The sequence below is a fragment of the Mus caroli genome, unplaced genomic scaffold, assembly GCF_978045245.1.
Source record: "Mus caroli unplaced genomic scaffold, Mus_caroli_1 scaffold_15, whole genome shotgun sequence".
Lineage (NCBI taxonomy): Eukaryota > Metazoa > Chordata > Mammalia > Rodentia > Muridae > Mus > Mus caroli.
Window position 1 is genome coordinate 62,435,849 of NW_028227270.1, and position 26,028 is coordinate 62,461,876.

Genomic DNA, 26,028 nt, shown 5'->3' on the forward strand with positions numbered 1-26,028 from the left:
GGCTCAGAGGGAGGCACAGGGCTTCAAGCTGAGGTATTGGGTATCTGTCCTGAGGGGACAGCAAGAGCAGCAAATATGGAGAAGAGGTCACGTTTACATGGAGAGAAGACTCTATGCCTCTGAAGGGCTTCCTTCCCTCTCAGGACCCACAAAAGAATTTCCTGTGGTGATCAGAAGATGGAGACCCCAGCCAAGGGCCCTGTGCAGTGCAGTTCAGGTGAGAGATGCAGGAAAACAGCCACGAGGGAGAAGGATCTGGTAAGAATTCTAGAGTCCCTGAAGGTGGGGGCTGAGAAGGTCAGGGTCGATGCTGGGATTGGGAGGGTGTTTTCCTGAGGCGAGGACATAGGCCAGGGAGTAGGCTTGACCAGAGATGACACTCAAGCATCCCACTGTCGACAATTTGAACTCAGAGCAGATGAGGTACTGAAATGGAGGTGACATATGTCAGGAAGACATATTAGTTTGCAGCTAAAAATAAACCCAAGCTGACAGCCAAACAATATACCCTTATCATTGAATGAAGCCCAGTAGGTGGTTCCCAGCCCGGCCTGCCAGCAGAAGGTCCCTGGTGGGGGGGGGGTGCTATCTTAGACTTCCAGAGCTAGACTGGGCTAGACCATCTCTCTGTGACCTTCACAGTTCTTCCCGCCATCCATCCCCTCTCCTCGGCAGAAAGTGGCGACAGTTCTGTCTGCTTCCGTCTAGCCAGGAGCACATGTTTGAGGATCCATTAAACCGAAAATAAAACATGTGGGCTCCCTGGAAATGAGAACTATGTTAAAACAAGGAGTTATTATACTTGTATGCGAGCCAATGAAGAGCAGAAATACAGCCCCAAGGCATGATATTGATTTGGTCCTGGGTGCTTCTTACAGCCGAATAAATCTGACACCCCTCCCCGGAAGCACCGGGTGAGTGGATGGCAGGGGTCCAGCTGCCAGCCTCTTCACCCTACTACAAGGTTAAGTCTGTTCTTGGCTCAGACCTGCTCTGACACCCTCCTCCAGTCTGGCCGGTGCTGGCTGCCCTTCCTATGAACAGTGGTTACAGGGACAATTCCAGTTGTGAGGCTGGCACCTGGCCAAGAGCAGATGCCCTCTAATTAAACTAGGGACAAGTCTTCCCAGAAAAAAAAAATCAGAGATTTGCTTTGGAGACCCAAAGGTTGGAGATGGGGGGTGGGGTAGAGGGAGGGGGTTAAGACCTCCAGGTGCATCAGGGTTCTGGCGTTTGCTTGTTCTGGCCATCACTGGATTTATTGAGTGTTCAATGTCAAGTTCCGAGGTAAGCCTAGGGATACAGGTGTGAAAAGCGTATGCCCCCGTGGGTACCCTGAAGATGCTGAGTATGAAGCTGGGAATAGAATGGGAAGCTTCTAAACCGTTGTGGGCGGGGGTGGGGGGTTGACTTACAGACTCTCAGCAGGGGACCACAAGGGATTGTAGATGCCTAGGGGAAGGATGCTAAGGTGGAATAGTAAGGTGTGGCTGAGGCTCTGGTACAGGAAGATGATCCGTGATGCCGGGCATGATGGCGCACACATGCCTTCAATCCCAGCATTCGGGAAGCAGAGGCAAGCGGATTTCTGAGTTCGAGGCCAGCCTGGTCTACAAAGTGAGTTCCAGGACAGCCAGAGCTATACAGAGAAACCCTGTCTCCAAAAACAAAACAAAACAAAACAAAACAAAACAAAACAAAACAAAACAAAACTGATCCGTGACGACTGGAAAAAGATGATCCAGATGACTGGAAAGACAACTGGAGAGCCAGGAATGGCCATGCTTCAGGAGTTCATAGAAAGAGTCCAGGGTTGAGCAGGGCAGGCGGCTGGTGTGGCCAATCACTTAGCTCAAAGGTAGATTAAGATGGCTTGATGGAAGAACTGGTTATGAGGAGGCAAAAATGACATCGGGTGTGACTCTTCAGAACAGGGGTGCTGACAAAACATGGCTGGGGAATGATGAGCTAATGCTTGCACAGGTCCATATGTGAGCTAGATCGCAGGACGAAGGCGGCGGCAGGTGGGCAGGGGAACGAGCCAGGCAGCAGCCTACCCAGCCACCGCAGTTCGGTCCTGGGACTTGGGCGGGCTCCTAAGGTATGTGTCCGCAGAACACTGAGCCCCAACTTGGCATGTAAGCTTCTCTTGAAATGAGACGCATTCCTCTCACTATCCCAAGCCTCTGTCGCTCCAGCTATGACATCAGATAATCACTGTGTTCATCCCCGTGATAAGATACTCTCTGGATGAGGTGTTTCCCCAACATGAAAAAAAGACTCCACTTCTCCCGTACTAAAGCCTCCCAGAATGCACAAGAACTGCAATTCACATGCTTAAACCGTGCCATCTGCCCAATTATTGCAGCCCGACTCACAACCGGCCACATCATCGTGGTGGCATATTGAAAAGCAGGGCTCAGGATCCCTCTGATACTGACTGTTGGTGGTGTGTCATGAATGGTGCAGCTGCTGAGAGCAAGGCAGATCGCACTGACAGAGAGTTCCAGCCCACGGGAAGGTCACGCTTGCCATAAGTGACCTTAAGCGCAGTGAGCTTGCAGCTGGAGAAACACTGAGTTCTCAGGGCAGTGTCACCGAGGTCCTGGTCTGAATCACAGGGACCACAAATCTCTGAACAAGTGGCGATGAGGCAGCTGCAGAATGCATTCAGAGGTTCTAGTAGCTCAAGTCTGACCAGGAGCAAAGTGATTCCAGGCCTGGAGAAGCCCTTGCCACTGGGGTCTGACCCCAAGGCTAGCCTGTGTAGGAAGTGGGGACAAGAAGGCAGGGGTGGGTGAGTGGGGGGTCAAACAGAGGCAGAAGGGTAAGAGGGCAAGGACCAGGTGTGCAGGGAACTAGGGTTTGGGTGGGTGTTTGGTGTTTCTCAGGGAAGTATCCTGAAGGGGTTTGAGTTTGGGGTGTGTGTGTGTTCAGTTTGACTCTGAGTACTGGGTGATAGGCTACAGCTGTGCCAAGAAGTAGGCAGGGATGCACCTGTTAAGTCGCTCCCAGCCCTATTAAACCAACCACGCTGAGTATTTGGAAAGAAAAGAGAGGGCTGGGTCAAGGCCAGCCTTCTCCTTCTGTCCTGTGCTTGAAGCTGGAGGACAGTTCCACAGGACTCTTAGGGGTTGCTCTGGGTGGAGATCAGACTTAGAGATGCTGGGTGTATGGCTTGAACCAGGGAGTAGAGAAGTTCACCTAAATATTGTCTGTGCACAAGACGCACCAGGGACTCATTTAAAGGGCCGACTCTTGGAGAGAGTCTCCTCTCTCCACCGTAGAGATTCTGAGCCGGGTGTCCCAAGCACTTACTCGTTGAGAGTCCCTCAACACTGGCGACTTCTTGGCCTTCTAACATCATTTCCCTGAGCTTGACATCTGTGTCAGCCCTGCAGAGCTGTGAATGAATCACTCTCCCGGATGGGACCGCTGAGCTCCAAGTAGCCGCCAGGGGGCGCCAGAGGCCTCGGCTAGGAGCTCGGGCTTCTCCGCCCGCGGACGCCGCGCCCGAGACGAGCCAGAGCGCTGCGGGCTCACAAAGCGGCCGGACGCGCGGCGGCGGCAGGTGCGCAAGGGACCAAGCTGGGCAGCAGCCTTCCCAGCCACCGCGGTACAAGAACCCCAGCAACTCGGGCGCCGGGACTCGGGCGGGCTCCCAAGGTACGTGTCCGCAGAACACTGAGCCCCAACTTGGCATATTTGGCGTAGTTGGGACCTTCCTGAGGCCATCTCCGGGGCTGGCAGGGTCAGGGCCTGGGGGCATCTCTGCGTGTCCCTGTTGCGCAGAAGCCGCGGGCCAGGAGCAGAGAGACCTTTGCCTTAGCTGGGAACGGGAAGCCCGGCTTGAGGGCACCCCAAAGCCCCCGTCTGCCAGAGCCTGGGATGATGCTCAGAGCGCCGTTATCCCTATCCCTACACCAGAGCTGTGGGGCCCCGTCTGTGGGAGTGCGGCTGGCACATTGAGCATCCGGGTTTTGGGGGAGATGTACTGGAGCCCCACATCGGAGAGCGGGTGAGAGGGTCTTCAGTAGTTTGACGGTGGCCCCGAGTCGGTGACCTAGGTTCTGCGTTTGTAGCTGTTTCCATGCATAAGGGCTCTCCAGGTGCAGCCTCCGTCCCAGGTGTGAGAGGGACCACCCTGTCCCCGCGGTGAGCCCAGGCGCTGCAGCTTGTGCGCGCCCCTAGGCGCCCAGACACCCGCTGGGAGTGAGGGGCTTGAGGTAGCCCTGTTGTCACCGGCTCACGCCCGTGTGCCCTGCCCCCAGATGCCAGCGATCCTGGTGCTCGCGGCGGCCGCCGCGGCGTGGTGCTTCCTCCAAGTGGACAGCCGGCACCTGGACGCACTGGCCGGTGGCGCGGCCCTCAACAACGCCAATTTCCTAGACAATGACCAGTGGCTGAGCACTGTCTCCCAGTATGACCGTGACAAGTACTGGAACCGCTTCCGAGATGTGAGTTCGGCTGGGGGTGGAAAATGGGGGTGGGGGTGGGGGGAGCTCAGAGGCCGGTGTAGGGGTTGGGGGTGGTAGGTTCAAACCTCCCATGGAGGTCCACAGTGCATCCGTCTAGCCTGAGAGGAACTTTAAAGAGAACTTGGAAGGCTGGGTGCTCTTGCGTGTTACCTGTATTCCAGGTATGTGCACTTGTAGGATCGATGCAGCTGTCCTCACAGAAACAGGGCACAAACCTTAAGCAGCTTGGGGAGAGGGGCTCTCCAAGTGTCTGAGAGCTACTGATGGCAGACTGACTTTACCAAGCCCTGGAAGGAAGGTCCTGGGAGCAGCAGGATCTGGATATCTTTTGGGTGCATCAGGAAAAAAAAATCCCTAGTGATGCGTATAGCTCATGTATTAAGAAGCTATGAGGTCAGGCATGAGGGGAGGTCTTGGGGGTCTCCTGGCAATGAACTTGATGGGATATCAGGGAACAGTGCAGTGGCTTGGAGTCTTCCAGACTTCAGTGGAAGGGAAAAGGGAACAGACAGCGCAGAGAATCAGACTCTTTTCCCCATGAGAGTGCCGGGTGGGATGTGGGGGAGAAACCTTGGGGGCATCAGGGCACATCTGCTGTTTGTCTCCGCCACAGTCCTGGCTCCTACATACCTCTGTGCTTCCAGAAGATGGGGCAAGAAGCCCCCTTCCAGTAGGATCTGCTCCCCAGCCCCTTCAAAGACTCCCCAGAGTGGTAGGGATTAAGGGGACATTAGGAATCCCTGTCCCCGAGATGCTTTCAGTATTGTAAAAATGTCTAAGACTTACAATGAGTAAAGCTTTTATGTTTGAATGTTTTGTTTTTATGCAGTAGTTTATGTGTTAGAACATTAAAAAAGCAATATGTATTAAATTACATACACACAATATATATATATATATATATATATATATATATATATATATATATATATATAACCTGAGCCAGACCATATATATACCATATATTTAAAGGGGTGACCTGAGCCATGCCACTGTACCTGAGCTCTCATCACAGGGCATGGTTTATATACAGAGGTAGAGAAAGGCACCTCACACTTTTCTCCATGGATTTCTCAGAGCCCATTCTCAGTATCTCCAGGCCTTGCAGGGAGCCAGTCTCTGAGGAACTGCACGACTCCAGATGGCTTCCAGTGCTTTCTAAATAGCACCTGTCCAGATCTCCTTCCGGGATTTGCTGCTATATCCTCCGAGCCCCTCTCCTCCCTGGAGGAGTTTCTTCTGGGAAGAGCTTTTCAAACACACACTGAATCTCCTTGGTTATTTGGGGCTGTTTGCCACAGATCTGCCTGCTGGACCCAAAAGAAGGAGACTCTAGTCTGCATCTCACAGTTCCTAACAAGTTCTCCTAGCCATCTATGGCGCTTTTAAGATCTTGAGGGCCAGACTGAGATGCTACCACCCCTGGCCAGGTGTGTGGGGAAGGGAGCATGGAGGGGGAAAGACATAGTTTTGTTTTTGCTTTAATTTATTGCGTGTCAGTAAGGGTTGGAGATCCAGGCGCATGACGGACCCTTACACACCTGGGCAAGTTGGGCTTGGTTTAGAGCAGTGGTTCTCAACCTGTGAATAGCAACCCCTTTGGGATACTGCATATCAGATATTTACAATATGATTTATACCATGCATATCAGATTTTCACACTATGGTTCATAACAGTAGAAAAAATTACAGTTATGAACTAACAACAAAATAATTATTGTATGGTTGGGGGGGTCACTACAATACGAGGAACTGTATTTAAGGGTCTCAGCACTAGGAAGGTCAGAACGTCTGGTTTAGAGGATGGTCCGCCATTGCTGGGTGTCTTGGAACAGGGGATGCGTGGGTGGAAACACTTGAGCCTGCTGGATCTCTGAGTTGTGTGAAGGCCTGCATCCTCAATGTGCCTTGAGTTTAAAGCCCTAATTCCCACTTAGCTTTGCATCTTAAGAAAATGAACAGCGTATTTCTTATTTTTCCCTTGCCTGCGTGGTCTTGACTAAAAATAGCAGACCAATGTTTTCCACCAACTCTTGACTGATGGTGAGATTCTGGCTGCTTGCTAAACCGCAGCATCAGGCTTCTCCTATGTGGACCTGGACTCCTTTCTAGGAGGGATGCTATGTTCATGTCTCTTAGCATGGCTAGGAACATGGCCTTCATGATTGCTTTGAAGAAGGGCCCAAGGTTTAACCATGAAGCAGGAAGCCTCCAGAGCAGATTTAGTGCCAAATGAGTGCTTTTAGCAGCGTATAGTTTGTGAAAATGACAATTTGGTTCAGCACGCCATTATAAACATCCAAAGATGTTAAAATATTTGCAAACATCATCAGTCATCAGCCATTTTCTATGCTTCATGGAGTCATGTGATTCCCGCAGTGGTTCAGATATAATTGAATGCCATTAACCCCTTTAAAGTGGTGTGAACTCAGATCAGGGGTCCTTTTAGAGCAGGCCCAACTATCTTTAGTTGGATCGTAGAAGTGGAGAAGCCCTTGGGGACCGAGGAGATGGAGGCTGCTTTTTACAGACGTAAGCCACCCTAGGGACAAGGGAGAAATTGCATCTCGGGTAGCAGGAGCCTGGCTCGCCTGATCAGTTCCAGGGATCCAGGTCTTGCTCCAGGCTAACAAAACCTCAGCTTCTTGGCCTATTATTCTGGGGCTTCTTCTTTGTTTTGTTTTCTGAGACAGGGTTTCTCTGTGTAGCCCTGGCTGTCCTGGAACTCACTCTGTAGACCAGGCTGGCCTCAGCCTCACAGAGATCCCCTTGCCCTCTACCTCCTGAATGCCGGGAATTAAAGTTGTGCACCACCAGGCCTGGTCAGAGCTTTCGGTTGTGAAGTCTCTGATCGCTTTTAAGGACTACGGTAAAGATGCATGCCAGGTTTGGAAAGAAAACTACCCATCTCTCACCACCAACTCATTACTTTGTTGGAGTTGGATGAGACACTTAGAAGTGACTTTTGGTCTTGGGGAACTAAAAGCTAAGGGTTATCTTACTTCATTTTGTCTTATTTTGATGTTTCGAGACAGTTTCCTGTAGTCCAGCCTGGCTTTGAACTCATTATGTAGCTGAGATTGAACTCCTGACTCCCTGATCTAGCTAGTGCTGGGATTATAGGTGTGCAGCACCATGCTTGGCTCTGCACAGTCTTTTTCAGAGAAGAGATCATACTGACTGGATCAACACGGAAATGGACACGATGGTGCGAATGAGTTCTTGGCTTTCTTGACTGTTGAGTTTGCTATGGCACTGCTGAAGGTGACCTGGCAGCTCCTTAACTGCCACTTTTAAAGGTGTCTTGTCGCTTTCAGCACATGAATATTCATGATCTCCAGTTTGAACCATTAGATGACCTCATGACTAGCTGGCTGGAGTTAGGGATCCAGTAATAACATAAAACCACTCAGATGGCAGATCCTCTCCACACTCGTGGTTCCTTCATGATCTTGTGGTTGTTGCCCTTATAGTTCCTGCATGAGCTCATGGTTCTACCATGAGCCTGTGGTTCCTCTGAGCATTTATGGTTCCTCCATGAGCTCATGGTTCTACCATGAGCCTGTGGTTCCTCCGTGCATTTATGGTTCCTCCATGAGCTCATGGTTCTACCATGAGCCTGTGGTTCCTCCGTGCCCTTATGGTTCCTCCATGAACCTGTGGTTCCTCCATGAACCTGTGGTTCCTCCATGGGTTTGTGGTTACTTAGCTTGTTTATTACTTTATAAAGAATAGAAATTTGGGTGACTTGGACAGAGGATGTTATATTTGGACTTTTTCACAAATACAACATCAAGAAGGAAGCTATAAGCAGGGCAGCGACCCATGTGAGCTCACAGTGGTTGTGACAGCAATCCCAAACCAGACCAAATGCCAGTACGGAGAGAGGAACTGGGCACGCAATCCTACTCCAAGTCATGGAGCTACTGGCAATTGTGACTGGTGGGAGAAGGGAGAGAGTTCTCCCTAAGATGGAAGTTGGTAAGTTGACCACTCTCCAGTAGAAGGTGACCTAGTCAGGAATGTTTGGGCAGCAAAAGTCAGTCTTGAAAACCAAGATAATGGGTTTGGTGGTCAGGGAATGAGATGACTCTATCATCACCATCATCACCACCACCACCACTGGGGAAGGGAGCACCGAAAGCAAACATTCGTATTAAGCTACAAAGCAGTTTCCCATCTCCAGCGGTCATGAATCCGACTTCCCCGTGGTCTGAGTCTGAGACATCCAAATGTCTCAAATCTGATTTGGCTTTGACCGAGTTCCCTCTATTTGTTCCTACATTTTATTCTTCCTTGTAAATATTTGACTACTTCCTGAGAATGAGGCTCTGGCCTATAAAAGGGATCAGGTTTAGTGTCATCCTTTGTCTCCAATAACTTAGGCTATGGCACAGTTCTTTCTTATTCTATGCTCTTTTTTTTTTTCCCTCATCAAGATAATATCTACTGGCTGCAAGGAAATGATTTAACTTTGCAGAAATAGATCATCACAAACATGTATGGAGCCTACAGTGTGTCCCGAGTTGTTCCAGACATGCCCTGTGTATGATTTAATATAACAATCCAATGAAAAAAGTACTAGTATCCTTGCCTGTTTATCACGAGAGGATTGGCCAGGATTCCAGAGCTACCTGAGTGTGGAGGGGCCTGGGGCCGCAACCAACAGGGGTGACTGGATCTTGTGCATGCGCCCTGTTCATAGCTCTATCCACATCATGCCGCAAGCAAGTCTTCCCTGTGTCAGCCCTGAACCCGAGCAGGGGGAAGCAAGGTAGACACAGCTAATTGTTGGGATGTGTCAAGCTTTTTCTTCTAATAATGAGCTTCTGATTTGATTAAAATAATATTGTTGCTTACACTAAACATGACATTTCCTTTCTTTTGCACACGTGAAACCAGCCTTGACATTTAACTCCGGGATAATTACCTCCTAGGAAGCCCGAGGAGGCAGACGCTTTGCCTTCACTGGCATTTGTCTTACTCCTGAGTGACCTAGGCTTGTAACTCTAATGAGTGCACGGAGCACGGTCCCTGGGATGTGGCTGGCTCTGTGGCAGAAATGGGTGGCAGCGTCTCTCTGATCCTAACATCTCACTTAAAATGGGCTTCAAGAGCAAGTGGGGGCTTTCTTTGGGAGGGAAGGGGTTGACTTTGCCCTTGAAGCTGATGACCAGAGATGGCATGGCTTAGTGGATTGGTCATTAATTTGTTACCACATGAGGTGGATTTGTGGTGGAGTGTAACAGCAAATGATTTTGATTAAACAGGTTCAAGGAGACATAAATGAGCTGTGATCCTAAGTCTTTTTAATGAACCCACTGTCTTAAATCCTCTGAACCACACGACCACTGAGAGAAATAATTACTTCCCTGGGACAGTTTAAGGGTTGACAGGCCTAAGAGCATCCTGTCTTCTTTGGCCTTCTTTTTGGTCTGTCCTTGGCAGAGAAGAGAGGTCTTGCTGGTAGGGCTTCTTGTCTCTGCTGATGTTCTGAGCTGAGTTTCCCACCTCTCTCTCTGGTCTTTGCAGTCTTCCTTTCCCCCACAGAGACAGGACTGGACTGTATTTCTGGGAGACCAGGAACTTTGGGACATGCTGGCAAAGCTATTTTACAAGCTAAGAAGTGGCTCTAGATAGAGACCCTGACCTGTGAGAGTCCCCAAGGGAAAAGACTTGACCAGCCATTAGCTCAGCTGTTCTTTTGCTTGAGGAGACAGAGGAAAATTAGTAATTAGGTATTTTATAAAAAAAAATGTACTCTTTATTCAGCATGGCATTTCAGACCAAGCACAGTTTCTAAACTCACACACTTTCAGGAAGGCTGAGTTTACATTTTTAAAAAACATGTATGTGTATGTGTCTACATGAGTCTACGTGCACTGCGTACACACAGGAGCCTGGGAAGCCAGAGTGGGCACAGGAGTCTTGGAGACTGCATGGAGTCACAGGTGGTGATGCTTTGAGCCAAACCCAGGTCCTCTGCAAGAGTGCCCCGTACTCATAACAGCTGAGCCATCTCTGCGGCTCTGTCTCTGCGCCTCTGTCCCTTTCTTATTGTGACATGTCTGTCTCTATGCTGTGTGTTAGATGGGAAGTTACCTTGATGCTAACACATGGCCTTATTTCCCCATGTTAGATAATTATACTGAAGACATTTCTGTAAGAGATGAAATAATTTTCCAAGGCTAGACTTATGGGTAGAGAGGTGATGGGCTCCTGAGGCAGATGATCCAGCTAGCCTGTGTGCTACCATGGCTTTCTTAGTCCCTCTGCACACCAGATATCTGCCATTTGGCCTCAGTTCCCAGTGAGACCATTTCTCTGGGGACAGGAACTACACAGTCTAGTGATGGTTCCAACAGGATTCAGGTCTACCCCCAAGTTCCGGGTTTGGTGTAGAACCAATTGGCATTAGGCCTAGGATTGGCCAGACTGTTGCTCCTTCTCTCCCAATAACCAGATGTTCAATCCCTACTCATTAAAGGCAGCCAGAGTTGTATAATTCACAGCTGTCAGAGCACACTGCCTAGGCCTTGGGGAACCCCAAGCAGTAACAAATACTTGATCCAGAGATGGGTGTTTCATTGGCGTGGAACTGATCCTCAAACACCAGTCGCGTCAGGCCTTGGCTAGGTGCTGGGAACAGGGGACAGACACAGTCTGTACTGTCCCGGGGCTTTGATCTTCTGTGTGAGACAGACCCCCTTCACGTAGCCACCCAAGTGCAGCTGGAAGGAGAGCCGGGAGGCAGAGGCACTGGTTTCTGGAGCCTGGATGGGGAGGAGGAGCTCTAGAAAGCTCTGGATGGGGGAAAGCCTTCATTTCTGGGGAAAGGGCAGAGGCTGAGCCAGAAGATGGTCTGAATTGACTGGGGAGGAGAGGAGGCAGCTGTGTTCCAGGCAGGGGCATGGGCAGGGCTGAGGGCCCAGAAGTGAGAAAGCCCAGAAGGCGCTTTCATCAGGTGTGCTTATTCTAGGGTTTTCTCGACTAAGTGTTTACACATCTTTGGTTTATCATACTACTTTCTGGGGACCAAAGAGTCAATTATAGAACTTGGGGTGTAAAGATGGCCCAAGCACTGGGGAGCTCACTGATTTAACCTCTCCCCACTGTGTCTTTCTGTGCCTTCCTCTACAGCCTTTGTGCTGTGTGGATATGGGCTCACATTCTAGTACACATACCTTTCTAGTGTCTTTGTCTCCAGTCAAGTGAGTTGGACTTTAGAGCCATGCTTCCCTCTGCTGTTTAGTGATGAGGTGCCACAGAGTTTCCTGGATGCTTTGTGAAGTCAGTATTTTAGAACAAGACTAAAATTTATGAGGTGCTCCTGAGGTCCTCCTGAGATGCTCCTGAGGTCCTCCTGAGGTGCTCCTGAGGTTCTCCTAAGGTTCTCCTGAGGTCCTCCTGAGGTGCTCCTGAGGTGCTCCTGAGGTGCTCCTGAGGTGCTCCTGGGGTTCTCCTGAGGTGCTCCTGAGGTGCTCCTGAGGTGCTCCTGAGGTGCTCCTGAGGTGCTCCTGGGGTTCTCCTGAGGTCCTCCTGAGGTGCTCTTGAGGTGCTCCTGAGGTTCTCCTGAGACTTTCCTGAGGTGCTCCTGAGGTCCTCCTGAGGTTCTCCTGAGGTGCTTCTGAGGTTCTCCTGAGGTGCTCCTGAGGTCTTCCTGAGGTCCTCCTGAGGTGCTCCTGAGGTCCTCCTGAGGTTCTCCTGAGGTGCTCCTGAGGTTCTCCTGAGGTCCTCCTGAGGTGCTCCTGAGGTGCTCCTGAGGTTCTCCTGAGGTCCTCCTGAGGTGCTCTTGAGGTGCTCCTGAGGTTCTCCTGAGGTCCTCCTGAGGTGCTCTTGAGGTGCTCCTGAGGTCCTTCTGAGATGCTTCTGAAGTTCTCCTGAGGTCCTCCTGAGGTGCTCCTGAGGTTCTCCTGATGTCCTCCTGAGGTTCTCCCAAGGTCCTCCTGAGGTGCTCCTTGCTCTCTCCCATTCTCTCTCCCATTTCTGAGAACAAGTGGAGCCCAGACTTTGAGGTCATACATAAAATGCTTTGCTCTCTGAAGGCCATCAGGGTAGGGAGAGAGAACTGTATCCCAGCACCATATTGCCATGTTGTACCCGGGATAATTACTTTGCATCCTTGGGTATGGGTCCTTCCCTGTGTTCCCATGGCAGGCATGAGAGTAATGGTTTCTTTCTTTCTTTCTTTCTTTCTTTCTTTCTTTCTTTCTTTCTTTCTTTCTTTCTTTCTTCTTCTTTTTTTTTTTTTTTTCCTGAGACAGGGTTTCTCTGTGTAGCCCTGGCTGTCCTGGAACTCACTCTGTAGACCAGGCTGGCCTCGAACTCAGAAATCCGCCTGCCTCTGCCTCCCAAGTGCTGGGATTAAAGGCGTGCGCCACCACGCCCGGCCTGAGAGTAATGGTTTCTTAAGGGAGAGGAAGAACAATGCATGCACAGAGATCCAAATGAACTTGGCTGGGCCACTTTTCTTATAATTGCTCTGTGAATGTGTCCCTTGGGACATTCATCTGATGCTTGAAAAATATTCACCGTGAGCCTGGAGAGATTTGTTCAGTGGTAGGAACGCTTGCTGAGGATCCGGGTTCAGTTCCCAGCACCCACACCAAGAGAATTAAAACTTCCTGCAACTCCAGTGACAGGGGACCTGATGCCCCCTTCTGGCCATTGGGGGCACCAGACATGCACATGATGCAGAGACATGGATGTAGATACTCAACATATATAAAATAAAAATGAGCCTCTATTTAAAGAAAGAATAATTATTATTTAGTGATTATATATATATATATATACTTTATTTTATATGAATATACTGTAGCTGTCTTCAGACAAACTAGAAGAGGGCATCAGATCCCATTACAGATGGTTGTGAGCCATCATGTGGTTGCTGGGAATTGAATTCAGGACCTCTGGAAGAATAGTCAGTGCTCTTAACCACTGAGCCATCTCTCCATCCTTAGTGCAATACATTGGAGGAAAAGGACATGTTATGCATGTATGACTTTTCAGCAACATTCCCCAGCAGGGCTTTGTTGGGGGAGTGGGTATCTATGCAGAATGGAGCAGTGCTAGTGTTTGGGGCCAGAAGGAGAGCTTCCTAGAGCTGCCCTAGGTAATCTTAGTCCAGAGAAGACACTTAGAAATGGGATGTAGTAGGGAGAGGTCTTTATATTTCCATTTCTGCTATACATTTTCTCTACCTCTATATATACAGAAGGATTCCAACCCAGTCCAAAGAGAGGCCAGGCCAAGTTAGGGATGAACAGCCACAGACAAGACTAAAACAGCAGTATCCAGAGGGCTGTGCTGGGCCAGCACACCCTGACCATATAACATTGCAAAGTCACTGGCTGGGTTTGCCTCAGTTCTGAGTTGATCCCTGTCAGTCTAGATCCCAGTGGTCACCATATGCAAATGGCGTCCAGGAACCTACATGGGCTGCACAGTCTAGGTAATTTGGATGTAGGTAGTTCTCAGGCAGTGTTTATAGAGAATAGCCATTCATCCCTAAGAGCCAACTCCATGAAGCTAAGTGAGACTGGCAAACTCGCCTCATAACAACAGGGCTACCGCTGACATCAGGGGAAGGAAAGATCCCATTTCCCAGCACATGTGTGCTCTGCATCAGTTTGAATACCAGTCATTGCTCCTCTGTGGACCGGAATAACATTGAAGTCCTGGTTGGTGTAGGGATGTTTGAACTCATGAGTGCAGTCAGATTGGTGGGGACCTTCTCCACCACAGAGGACTGGGTAACCATCAAAACCAACTTTTCTTGTTTTCAGAGGCCAAATCCCACAAGACTCTGCCTGTATATGGTTATTCCAGACTGGATAAGATTTACACGTAGATGACCTGAAGAAAATTGACTCTGACATTGGCTTGAGTTTAAGTAAACAGGCATCGAGGCAGAAGCTATGCGAAGGTCGTAGAGTAGGCAAGGAATGGTAGATGTGACAAAGGAGTGGCTTCTGCAGGGGACGCACCCTCAGAATCATACTGGCACTTAGCGACACAGGAAAGAAATGGGGAGCAGGCTCAGGGATTCTGCTTGCTACCTTCTCTGTGGTATACCAGACCATTTTGTTTAGTTGGCTAGATTCTTCTGGAAAGACCATAGGTCATCCTAAAAGAAGACTCCTCAAGGATTAGGGGATTGATGATCAGTAGCCAGAGCTGACAGGATCCCATGTTCCAAAGCCGTTCCATTGGCCTCCTTCCCAACTCTTAAGCTCCACTTTATGCCACTTGGTTGAATTTTTTTCTCTAATCAGTAGCAAATTCACGGTGCCTAAAATTGGTAAACCTATGGCCAAGAGGGGGAAATAGTCCATTGAAGAGCCATGTGGCTATCTGGGGGGGTTTTCCATTGTGCCATTATTCTGGGGTGTCTGAGATTTTCCAGTTCTTTCCATGCTTGTTGGGCATGCCGAGTCTCCTGGGACTTTGGGAGCCTTCCTGGTGAGCGCCCAGTACTGGAACAAGCTGCTCATTGATTTCTTTATAACCAGCTAGCCTTGCGTTAATTAACCCTGGGGCCCGGTCTGTGCCATTTTCCATCTTCTTGAACAAGTCCTGTGATACTTCCAGTGAAAGAGAGTGGAACTGTAATGTCCATGAAGACCCAACTGCCGCACCTCCTGATTGGTATTTGGGAATTGTGAAACTTTCATGTGCCAGGGCTGCTGGCCTAAATAACTCTGTAGAAGACCCTTTGTATATACATCAAAGAAAGATTTATATATTTGTATTTTATGTGTGTTAGTGTTTGCGTGTATGTATGTGCACCACATGCATGCAGTGTCTATGGAGGCCAGAAGAGGGCATCGCATCCCCTACAGCTGGTCATATAGGCAGTTGTGAGCTGTGTTGAGATCTGAACCTGGGTCCTCTGCAAGAAGGATAAATGCCTTAACAGTTGAACCACCTGTCCAGCTCCTTGCACGTAGTTTTGAATAGCTTCTTTTTACGGTCATCTCAGACAGATGTTCTTGCCTTCCAGAGACCAGATCCTGGTATACTGACTCAGCGGGCCGGTTAGTTTGCTTGTGTCTGTGCTTGGTACGCAGAGACTGACCAGCCCAGCTGTGCTTAAGTACAGTAGGGAGACAAACATGGCTCCTACCTGAGACAAGCAGAGAAGTGCGTAGTGGTTGGAGAGACCTGTTTGAAGTCATTCTGCGAAGAACATGCCTACAGATGGGCAAGCAAGTCTAGCACACTGGGCTCCCCGGCATCTTCTACTTCTTGTGATTCCGGACCACATCTCTAGCGGACAGTTGGTTACGTTTTCATGCCTGTGCTTGTCAAGTTACCTGAGCTCACCTGGATTCATGTTGAAATATGTAAACAATTGCTACCATATTGCCTGACTCTGGGGTCCTAAACACTGTCAACTCTGTGTGTGTGTGTGTGTGTGTGTGTGTGTGTATGCTATTACTCTGTTATGTCTGCTATCCCTCATGTATGCTATCCCTCTGTTATGTCTGCTATCCCTATGTTAGGTCAGTCATCACTCTGTTAGGTCTGCTGTCCCTCTGTTGTGTCTGCTATCCCTCTTATGTCTGCTATCCATTTGTTATGTCTGCTATCACTCTGTTAGGTTGGTCATCGCTCTGTTATGTCTGCTGTCCCTGTGTTATGTCTGTTTTTCATTCACCAAAGTTGAGTTTTGTTTTGATACGTGTTACCTCTTCCCTTTCATTGTGCTATGAATACCCCAAACATGGCCAACTTGTTATCGAGGGGCACTTGGGAGGTCCTTGGGCTTTATTGCATAAGCACACTATTGTGGACACGTCTTTGGGTGGGCCTAGGTTCTCAGGAATGCACCTAGTGTGGGGTCCAGTGCTCACCATAAAATAAGTGAGCACTCAGCTTTAAGGGAAGTGGTTGGACCATTTCCCAAAGTGGTTAGGCCAATTGCTTTGGTACTACTGAATCAAAATTCAGTGGTAGCAACACATGCAATTAAAAATAAAAACCAGACGCAAACCTATAATCAAACCCACAGATCCAAGTGAAAACTGTGCCAAGCAGCTATTGTTTCTCAGGCGCTCTCCTAGCTGAATGGGACCTGTGTGTGTGTGTGTGTGTGTGTGTGAGAGAGAGAGAGAGAGAGAGACAGAGAGAGAGAGAGAGAGACAGAGAGAGAGAGAGAGAGAGAGAGAGACAGAGAGAGAGACAGAGAGAGACAGAGACAGAGAGACACACAGAGACACACAGAGAGACAGACAGATATATATGGAGAGAGAGTGAGAGAGAGTGAGAGAGAAAGAGAGTGAAAGAGAGAGAGGGAGGTGGGGGAGAGAGCGAGAAGTGGGGAGAGAGAGCAGGAGGGTCAAGCTCATGAATGAACGCATTTAAGGACACAGTAGTGTTTTGAATGTTCCAGAAAAAAAGAGCTGGTAAGGGAACTGTAGAAAAAAATGTATTTACACTCTAATGGGAGGATTCTGTTATTCTTTCAACTTTATAGTGTTTTTTCCCCCAACTTAAGGGAATAGATAATTTAAAAAATAGAAATAGATGGTACATAAAAAAAGAGATGAATCACTCACTTTTGTCCAGTGTGCAGGTGATGTTAACTTTTGGGCAGCATCTCTGTGTGTTCACTGGACTTCAGTAGTTTTTTTTTTTTTTTAAATATTTATTTGTAGGGATTGACATGTTTACAAAGACGCATCTATAGAGGTCAGGATACACCCTGCAGGAGTCAACTCTCTCCTTCCCTTAAGTGGGTCCTGGGGACTGAACTCAGTCATCAGCCTTGGCAGCTGGTACCTGATAAACCATCTCAAACCAGTTAGGCTTTTTAATGCCCAAGTTTCCTGTAATTTATACGCTGTCTCTGTCTCCATGGTTTAACATGCACATTCTTTCTCGTCCACTTAGCAGCACAGTGTAGACATTTAAATGTGGCATTGGGTTTCAGAAAGGACATTTTAATTTGTTAGATCACGCCAGTGAATATGTGCAATCCATAATGTGCCAAACCAGGGTTCTGTAGTTTTTATTGGTATTTGGTTTTTATTCTTCCTTGTTTTGGAGCATGTGAGTCTTGCTGAATCTAAAGAGGATTCAACCTCACATTTTCAAGAAGTAGAGACCTCTGGTGTCCTTACACACTCATCTATGTTGAATGGGGACCTGCAGAATCTACGACCCTTACCTGTGCTTGTGTTAGCGTTTCCTGGTCAAGGACGGTAGGTAACCCGGCATGCCCACCAGGATACACACAGGCAGTGGTCCTACTCAGGGAAAGTGCACGGTCCTCCACAGCCTGTTGGGAGGGCTGATTCTCACTCCCCTCTGAGTTCTGCCAAGTGAGCATCAGCTCACTTGAGTGTGGAAGAGAACCCTTTTCCCTTTCTCACATCTGCACCTGGCTTTGGGAATGTCTGCAGAGCCCGTTCTCTGAGGATACCACTGAAATTGTGGCAGTATTAATGAACCCCGGCCTCACTTATAATTGGGAGCAGATGCTCCAAGCCGGGTTCTTAAGTGCAATTGCGGCTGACGAATCCCCTGCTGCTGGCGGATCCTATGGATGTTTTAATGCCCTTGTGGTGGAAGAGGCTGAGGGGAGATCATTAAAAATCAAGTCTATCTTCACCATGGCGGCAAAGAGGCTTCTTCTGTAGCGTACAGACAAGGCCTGGGCCCCAGGTCGGTCTCCGTGTGTGTCTAAGACATCTGCCCGCTTTTCATTACCCGATACTTCCTCCCGCCCGCTGCTCCTGCCAGGCCTGCTGGGTGTGCTCACTGCGGAGAAGGCAAGGGAAAGAATTCCCTCAGTGTTCTTTCAGCATCATCCATGAGCTGGAAGCACAAAGCCACCTCTCTAGGCCTGGTGAGCCATTCAGAAGTGTTTTATAGGCCATTGGTCTTTATCTGGAGAGGATTGCGTCCCCGAAGACTCTGGCCGCATCTGGCCACATCTGGCCGCATCTGGCTGCATCTGGCCGCATCTGGCCACATTTTGAGTTGCCATAGTGCATGGGCAGGGAGGGGCAAGTGGTGTCTAGTGGGAAGGGTGCTGTGTAGGAAACCTATCCCCCAAAGAAATCTATAGTCAGGTCAAGGTTGTAAAAGATAGCCCATGGGTAGGCCATTCCTTTTATGATACTTGAAAAAATTAACCTTTTTGAGAATCTTTTGCATGTATATCATGTACCCTGCTCCTATATTTCAAGTCCTCTCAGCTCCTCCTTCCATATCCTCCTCCCAACTTCATGGTCTCTCCACTTTTTCCTTTTTCATAACTCACTGATTCCAGTTAGTGCTGCCATTTGTGCACGTGAATGGAGGGTTTGCCACTCACTGGGGCAGGGGTCACCTACCGGGGTCCACACCCCTGGAGAGAATGGACTCTCCCCTCTCAGCCAGCAACCACCATGAGCTTCTCCGCTAATGACAATAAATGCAAAGTATAGTTGCCAGATTGGGGAAGCTGAGGACATGGATCTGCCCAGCCGCCCTCTCCGTTGTTCACTTAAGAAATCAATGGGCAAATGGCTCCCTAGGTCTCAGGGGTAGGGGCGGGGCAGCTGGGAAACAGACATCGAAGTCCCTGCCCTCTGGGAGCTTATACTTTGAGACACACACCCTCTTGCAACATTTGACTTCTCTAAGATTAAAGTCAGGATTACTTGAATAAATATGTTTTGTTTCATATCCTCGGAGGGGAATGTGGTAAGTTACTGTAGACAACCCACTATAATCAAGGCCGTATGACTTTTATTGTTTTTTGTTGAGAGAAAGAGGTACTGGGAGTTGTTCAAGATGCTCAATGCTTCCCTGTGAGTTACGGGAACCGTCTTCACTGCGAACCAGAGACCCATTTAATTTTCTTACCTCAAAGAGTAGAGGAATGCAGAGTAAAACATTTCCATTCCCTCAGAGTTGACAGTTTCCAGATGGACAGGCCAGGACCATCCCTTGGTCTTACCATCTAGCTCATTAATATGCCTTACTGTCAACAAGGGGGGTTCTCTCTTTCAGCCCGTCCCTGTCCTTTATGCTGAACAGCAAGCTTTTATGACCTGCTCTATGACTCCACAGCAGTGTCAGCTGTGCTGTGTGGCCCAGCATGCTTCAAGCTTGCCCTGTTCCAGGGTGTCCTGATTGTGGCTCCGGCATGAGCACCTCAGCTCTCATATCCCTGCTTCTGCAGAATAAGGGTCATTATCTGTGGTCAGCCCAGTCCAACATTCTTCCTTGAGGCAGGAAGGGAGTCACAGCCTATGACAAAGTCATTGAGCCCAGTAGACTCACAGGTGATGGGGGATCCTGTCTTAGTCTTGGTTCAAGTTGTCTACAAGTCTAGATAGTACAGGTGGGTGAACATCATCTCTGTTTGGATGTTTTGTTCTTCATAATGGGTCTTAGGATAATAGGAATATTGTGTGGTCTACCCTAGGCTGGTGGCATGACTTAGTGCCACCTCATCTCTTCCTTCCACTGCCGCCTTCTCCTCCTCCTCCTCCTCCTCCTCCTCCTCCTCCTCCTCCTCCTCCTCCTCCTCCTCCAAGCCTCCCCACTGACTGTACTGACATCCAGCCTGTGTTGCTCTCTCAGCCTGGCTGGCCTCAGATGTGAGCAAGGTTGAATGCTATAGATGTGGGAAGGGGTATGGGGGGAAGTGTGGACAGACACAGTTCATGTTTCTGGTCTGGCCTGAAAGCTTTTTTTCTTCTTCTTTTTTTCTTTTTAAGGATCCATTTCTTGCCTGTGTAACTCTGGTGTTACACCAGGCTGAAAGCATTCTTTCTCTTCCCTAGGCCTGGATTAATTTCAAAAGATCCATTTAGTTATTTGGCAAGCTCTAAGGTACCTGGGGAAATGGAGGATGCCTGTCCTATAATACACTGCCCCGTTAGCACAGCTCTGGGAGGTTGCCTCCTTCCCTTCACGTAGATTTGTGATCATAAAACATCTGACTTGGAACTTGGAACCCAAATGATCTACAGTAGCACCTTAGACACTTTCTCTCAGTAGTTTTAGAGTCTTACTCTTTCTTTGCTACGCCCAGTCCCACTGTAGAGCTAGTCTTTCTATAAATGTTTTAGTAACACACAGAACAGACTAGTGGAAGAGTTTGGCCTCTGAACAAGCAACAGGTGTCAGTACAGACACAAGCAATTCAGTTTGTGGTGTATGGGCAGGGGGCCGAGGACAGAAATGGGGTCTCTCTTCCTATCATTCAGCTTAGGTAAATTCTCCCCGCCCCTTAGCTCAGGTGAAAGCTTCAGTTTGAGAGACTCTCTGGTCTCCATCACCAAAGCTTTCTTTATCAAGCATGGCCCAGGCTTGAGTGTGCCAGCTCAGCCTTAAGTCCTGTTTCCAAAGGCACCCACGCCTACTCAACTAAACAATTAACTAGGTGATAGGAAGGTGTTGGGGGTTGATCTGGGAAGGTCATCCGGTTCCAGTGAAGCGGTTAGTTAAGCTTCCAGGAGAAGGTGCCATCTCTGAGTTGTAAGGTGGCTTTTGGGGGAGAAAGGGCAAGGTGGCAGAGAAGGATGCTGACCAGAAGTGTGCCTGAGGAAGCATCGGCACCCAGATGAGCCCTACTACCCCACATAGCTGAGGCTTTGCCCAACGCTCCATTCACAGATACTCTGTCTAGCAGCTGAAGGAACTTAGAATTTTAGTTTCTTCTTCTGGTATCTTTCCAAGTGCTAGAGAAGCCCGAGTCACAACCAGAGTCACCCTTCTCGAAAGATCACAGCTCTCCTCCACCCTGTTCTGTTGGGCCTTGGTGTTCTTCCATGACAAGACGTGGCAGCCTTTCTTCTTCCTTCCCAGAGGCTCTTTGTTATTTAGTGTAATCTGCTTAGTCCCTCCTGGCCCTAAACTTCCCACTTTCCATGAAATTCTTAGGCATTCTCCTGTCCTACTTTTAGGCTGGAATACAGGCGGATCCATTCTTTAGAGGGGGTCAGGTAGGCATGGGGATGGGCAGTAAGCTGGAGCTCCACCACATCTATGCCCCCTTGGCTATACATTGCTCTTCTAATCAGTGCTCACCCTCTCTGTACTGGGAGTTGGATGTAATCCACAACTCCAGGAATCTGTAATCTCTCTGCAGGGCACACCCTCTCTGTGTGGAGCGATACAACTCTATCTCTAAGGGAAGCAGGAAGGCACATAATGGAATTAGTGTACTGCACTTGCATGGGCTGATTAGCTCTGATTGTCTCAGGGCGGTATTGATTGTCTTTTGAAAGTTATCACAGTGTTTGTGTGTGTGCAAGCTTGTGTGTGTGCACACGTGTGCCTTAAGGCGTGCAGAGGCGAGCAGCCTCCGCTTCCCAAGGCCAGTTGCCAACACTCAGCCATGTTTACTAAACATGACGTGGGGGAGTGATTTTGGATTTTTGAGGGATTTCAGTCTGGGGAATAAACACAAGGCATTCATTTACTTTTGCATTTTGCTTTCTCTTAATAAGATGGATTCATTTTCCTATTATCTTAGGATTTAAAGCCAAGACCAGTTGAGTTGGGAGCCTCCTTCTGACATCAGATTTGAGCCCTCTTTCCCATTGCTTCACACCGTCTAGACCTGTGGTATGCTGTCGGATGCACACTTGGTTATTTAACCCCTTCTCTTTCAGGCTAGAGGTCAAGATGGGCCCTCTGGAGGACCACTTTCTTGATGTGGTGGTTCACTCAGGGTCAACCTCTTCCTCTGGCTTATATATAATACTTTTTGCCTCAAAACTGTAAAAGCCCATTTCTATACCACAGTGCTCATCTCTTATGGATAGGAAGGCTCCAATATTTTATTCAGGACAGTGGCTGCTGAGGGCTCTAAGGCCTGTGGTTACAGACAGGGTAGCAGGAGTGCTAAGCTTAATATCCAGTGACTCTTAAGATGATAGTTTTGAGAGCGTCCATGGGGCAATTAGGGATATCCTACCATGTACCCAAAAAGCAGAGAAGTTATATACATGGCCAATGGTATTAAATATATCCCAAGAGCCTCCTCTCTGGTGAGAAACCCCACCCCTATCTCATGCAGGTTGTCTTCATGGAGGGGGGCATTAGATGGAGTCCCAGGCTTTCTGGGAGTTGTTCCTTTGTCTCCTCAACTCTCTTCTCCTCTTCTTACCAAAGGGTGAAGGCACAGGCTTCCCCAAGGCTGTTCTTTCTCTAGATGTACCCAGTCCTCTCTAAGATGCTTTCCCTTGTTTGGTTAGTCATAGCGCACAGATAAGCAAGCTTGCCCCCGAGAAAATATCTGAATTGGAAACTCAATTTTTTTTTCTCAGCTGTAGATCCTTTTCTTCCTTTAATAAAGCAGTTTACTCATAATGACTCTTGGTAGCATTTCAGGGGAAATGCATTTTCCCCGGGGAACCTGGCTGATCTCACATGCCCCCAAATGCTGGCAGCTGTCACCCCACTTCCCCTAGTCATCCAGTCATGCAGACTTGGGAGTGGCGAGGAATCTTCACTGTAGAGAGAAGTGTCTCTCTGAGAATCGTTCACTGCCTTGCCACCACTGCCCTCTTCCCAGCAGGTAAGAACGTGTAGGTTTGGTACTGGGCATTGGTCATAGTGAGAACGTGGGGAAGGAGTAGGTAAAAACCCACTCTTGTTTAACATGCTTGTGAAATAAGGGCCTGACCGTCTGCTTGGCAGCATAGAAATTCCTTGTCAATATGAAAATGTATAGCCTGCACGCTGTCTGTTCTGCTTATCATACGCACACCCCGCCCTGAATTTGCATCCCGGGTACTTTACACAGCTCATTTAGGAGGCCTGAAGTGGTTAAGTGGCTAGCTCAGGCAGGAGAGCTAATGGGAAAGAGGCAAGCTTTAAGTCTGATGTCCCTCCAGTCCTTCCCCAAGCGCGAAGTAAACGCCATCCTGTTTGACAGGAGCCAGACTTACTCCACTGTTTTGTGCACCCCCCCTGCCTTCCCAGAGTCTCATGGATATTCTGAAGTGGGAGTGTTCTCTGACAGCTTTTAACAACAGTCCTTAGTGCCCGGTGCTGTCCGAGGTGACATGTGGAGCTTAATGGGGGGCTGTCTCTCTGTTGAAAGTAGGCTGTCTCCCCTTCAGATGCAATCCTTCCCCAGGGAGCAGGCAGGGGAGATGTTGACATGGTCCAGTGGCTATTGACCTGCTCCCATACTGAAGAGCTTTTAGGGCCCGCTGACAGCTGAAGGGTTTGCTTTGACATCTGACTCCCCCTTTCTTCCCCATGAGCCACGCCAGGCAGTGTCACCGGAGCCAAAGCTAGAGGTGGTGATTCCTACCTCAGCATCTTCCCTGTTTTTAGAAAACAAAAGAAATAAATATGAGGAAAAAAAATCTATACACTATCCCTCCAAGTGAGCTGTATTGCTGCTTTATGTCTCTCTTCGCACATGCTCTGAAATGACATGGTGTGTTTTATATGCCTCTCCCATTTAAAAAGCTACAGAAATACCTTTCTAGGTAGTCCTTTGGTGGATAGATTGTCCAATAATTTATTTTAAAAGCTTTTATTTTCTTTTGGAAAGAAAAATTTTTGGTTACACATTTGTGTTACTTCCTACTTTCTCCTGTCAGGAAGAACATGTTAGGGGCTAATTAATTCATCAGCCATCTCTACAACAATTTCCTTAGGAAACATTTTTCAGAAAAAAAATTTTTTTTAGGGAATTTCTGTGAAATAAAAATATGCTGAACTAAAAGCCTTTAGATACTGTGGTGAGGGTTTGATCCCAGGACCTCTCACAGGCTGGTTGAACGCTCTTCTACCAAGCTGTATCCCGGCCACAGGGCTTTCCCTAGGATGTCATCAGTACCTCTAGAAACCTCCAAGACCTCTTCCCCAGAACCCTAAATCCTTCCATGGGCTTAGATCTTTACTCTTTAAGCCTTTACATTTCTTTATCATAAAAACTATTTCCCCTGGTGTTTTTGAATTGGTATCCTTGTGATCATAGTATTCTGTTTGTTTGTTTGTTTGTTTGTTTTTCAAGACAGGATTTCTCTGTGTAGCCCTGGCTGTCCTGGAACTCACTCTGTAGACCAGGCTGGCCTTGAACTCAGAAATCTGCCTGCCTTTGCCCCCCAAGTGCTGGGATTAAAGGCGTGTGCCACCACTTTCTGGCTAGATCATATTATTTTTTTAATTTATCATATAAAGTGCACTTGCTCCTGGTCCCATGATCTGGGTCATTGGGTAAAACATTTGCTGCATAAACCTGGTGGTCTGAGTGTGAGCCCTGAACTCCACAGAGGAAGGAGAGAACGGAGTCCTTGGAGTTATTCTCTGACCTCTATGTGCATGCTGTGACATGTGTAATAATAATAATAATAATAATAATAATAATAGTGTTTGCTCTTGCCTCTAATCTACCCTTTTGCTCTTTTATCTTCCTTATTACCTAGCACAGACGGCCACTTTTATCATCATATTTATGTAATGATATAAATATGTAAGTTACATTTGTAAAATAAAATAAAATTATATAATGTACCTGACTATTTCCAGCATTTTAGATCAAGGTGTCAGGTCCAAGGGGCTTTCGGCACCGGATGGATGAACTGAGGCATGACAGCTCCAAGGTGTGGTTGAGGGGAAGGCTTTATTGTAGATAGGAGGGAGAGGAGACCCAGAGGCATCTGGAAGAGTCCAGAGCAGGGAGAGAAAGTAGTAGATTGAACATGGCCAGAAGACTGAAGCAGGCCATGAGCAGAGGGCAGAGCATGGTGTGGGGAGAGGGAGGGAGAAAGGGAAAGGGATTACCTGGAGGGAACCATGTGAGGGAGACAGGAAGAGAGAGGACCAAGGGAACACATGGACGGAATGGCGTGGTTATACGGGACCGAGAAGCTCAGAAGGAAAGCCCGAAAGAAGTTTAGGGTAGGGGGAAGACTGAGAAGAGCTGACAAGAGCCAGGAGGCCAGCATGGACTCTAACAGGTATTCACAACACTGAGAGAGACTCTGGAAGCCAGCATGCGCTTTGGCATACAGATAGGCACCGCAGGTAGCCTTTTGTCGAGTTTCTTTTGAACCTGACACAAGGTAGGATTATCTGAATATTGTCTATATCTTATTTTTTTTAATATATCAAACATACTGACAAGACACTTTAAAAATACCAAAACATAGAAACTTTTGTCCCTTATGTTTAAAGATGTTCTTGGTGGACGTATTTTCTGAGACACCTACATTTTCAATAATTAACAGATCTAAGAAGTTGACCGTGAACACAGTAATGGTATTCGGTCTAGAGTAAAGTTCCCCCTTCCCCACAGGGTTGTCAATAGCTGCTTCTCACTTCAGGAGCTAGTTGGATACTGAAGGTTGATTCTGGTTATTATTATTATTATTATTATTATTATTATCATTATTATTATTATTAAAATCCAGAAAAGGAGGACATTTGTCAGTTTCTTTTGGGAGGAAGGCATCTTTTGGGACATGGGAACTTTTGGAGCATGAGACCCATGGTTCCATCAGATGTCACCAGATTCCCATACTTGATCACTTCTTCACAGTGAGGTTCCATAGACTTTTTGGCAAGATCACACTCCTTT

The 26,028-nt window shown here is 48.2% G+C and overlaps 1 protein-coding gene across 1 annotated transcript in view; it reads left to right on the forward strand.

Annotated features, from left to right (window-relative positions):
- Positions 1-3,529: 3,529 nt before the first annotated feature.
- Spock1 (SPARC (osteonectin), cwcv and kazal like domains proteoglycan 1) overlaps positions 3,530-26,028 on the forward strand; it is a 482,809-nt gene continuing 460,310 nt past the window's right edge. The window contains exons 1-2 of the mRNA XM_021180195.3: positions 3,530-3,666; positions 4,272-4,457. Of these exons, the coding sequence (XP_021035854.1) occupies positions 4,272-4,457 (186 nt within the window). The 5' untranslated portion in view covers positions 3,530-3,666. The remainder of the gene's footprint in view (positions 3,667-4,271; positions 4,458-26,028) is intronic.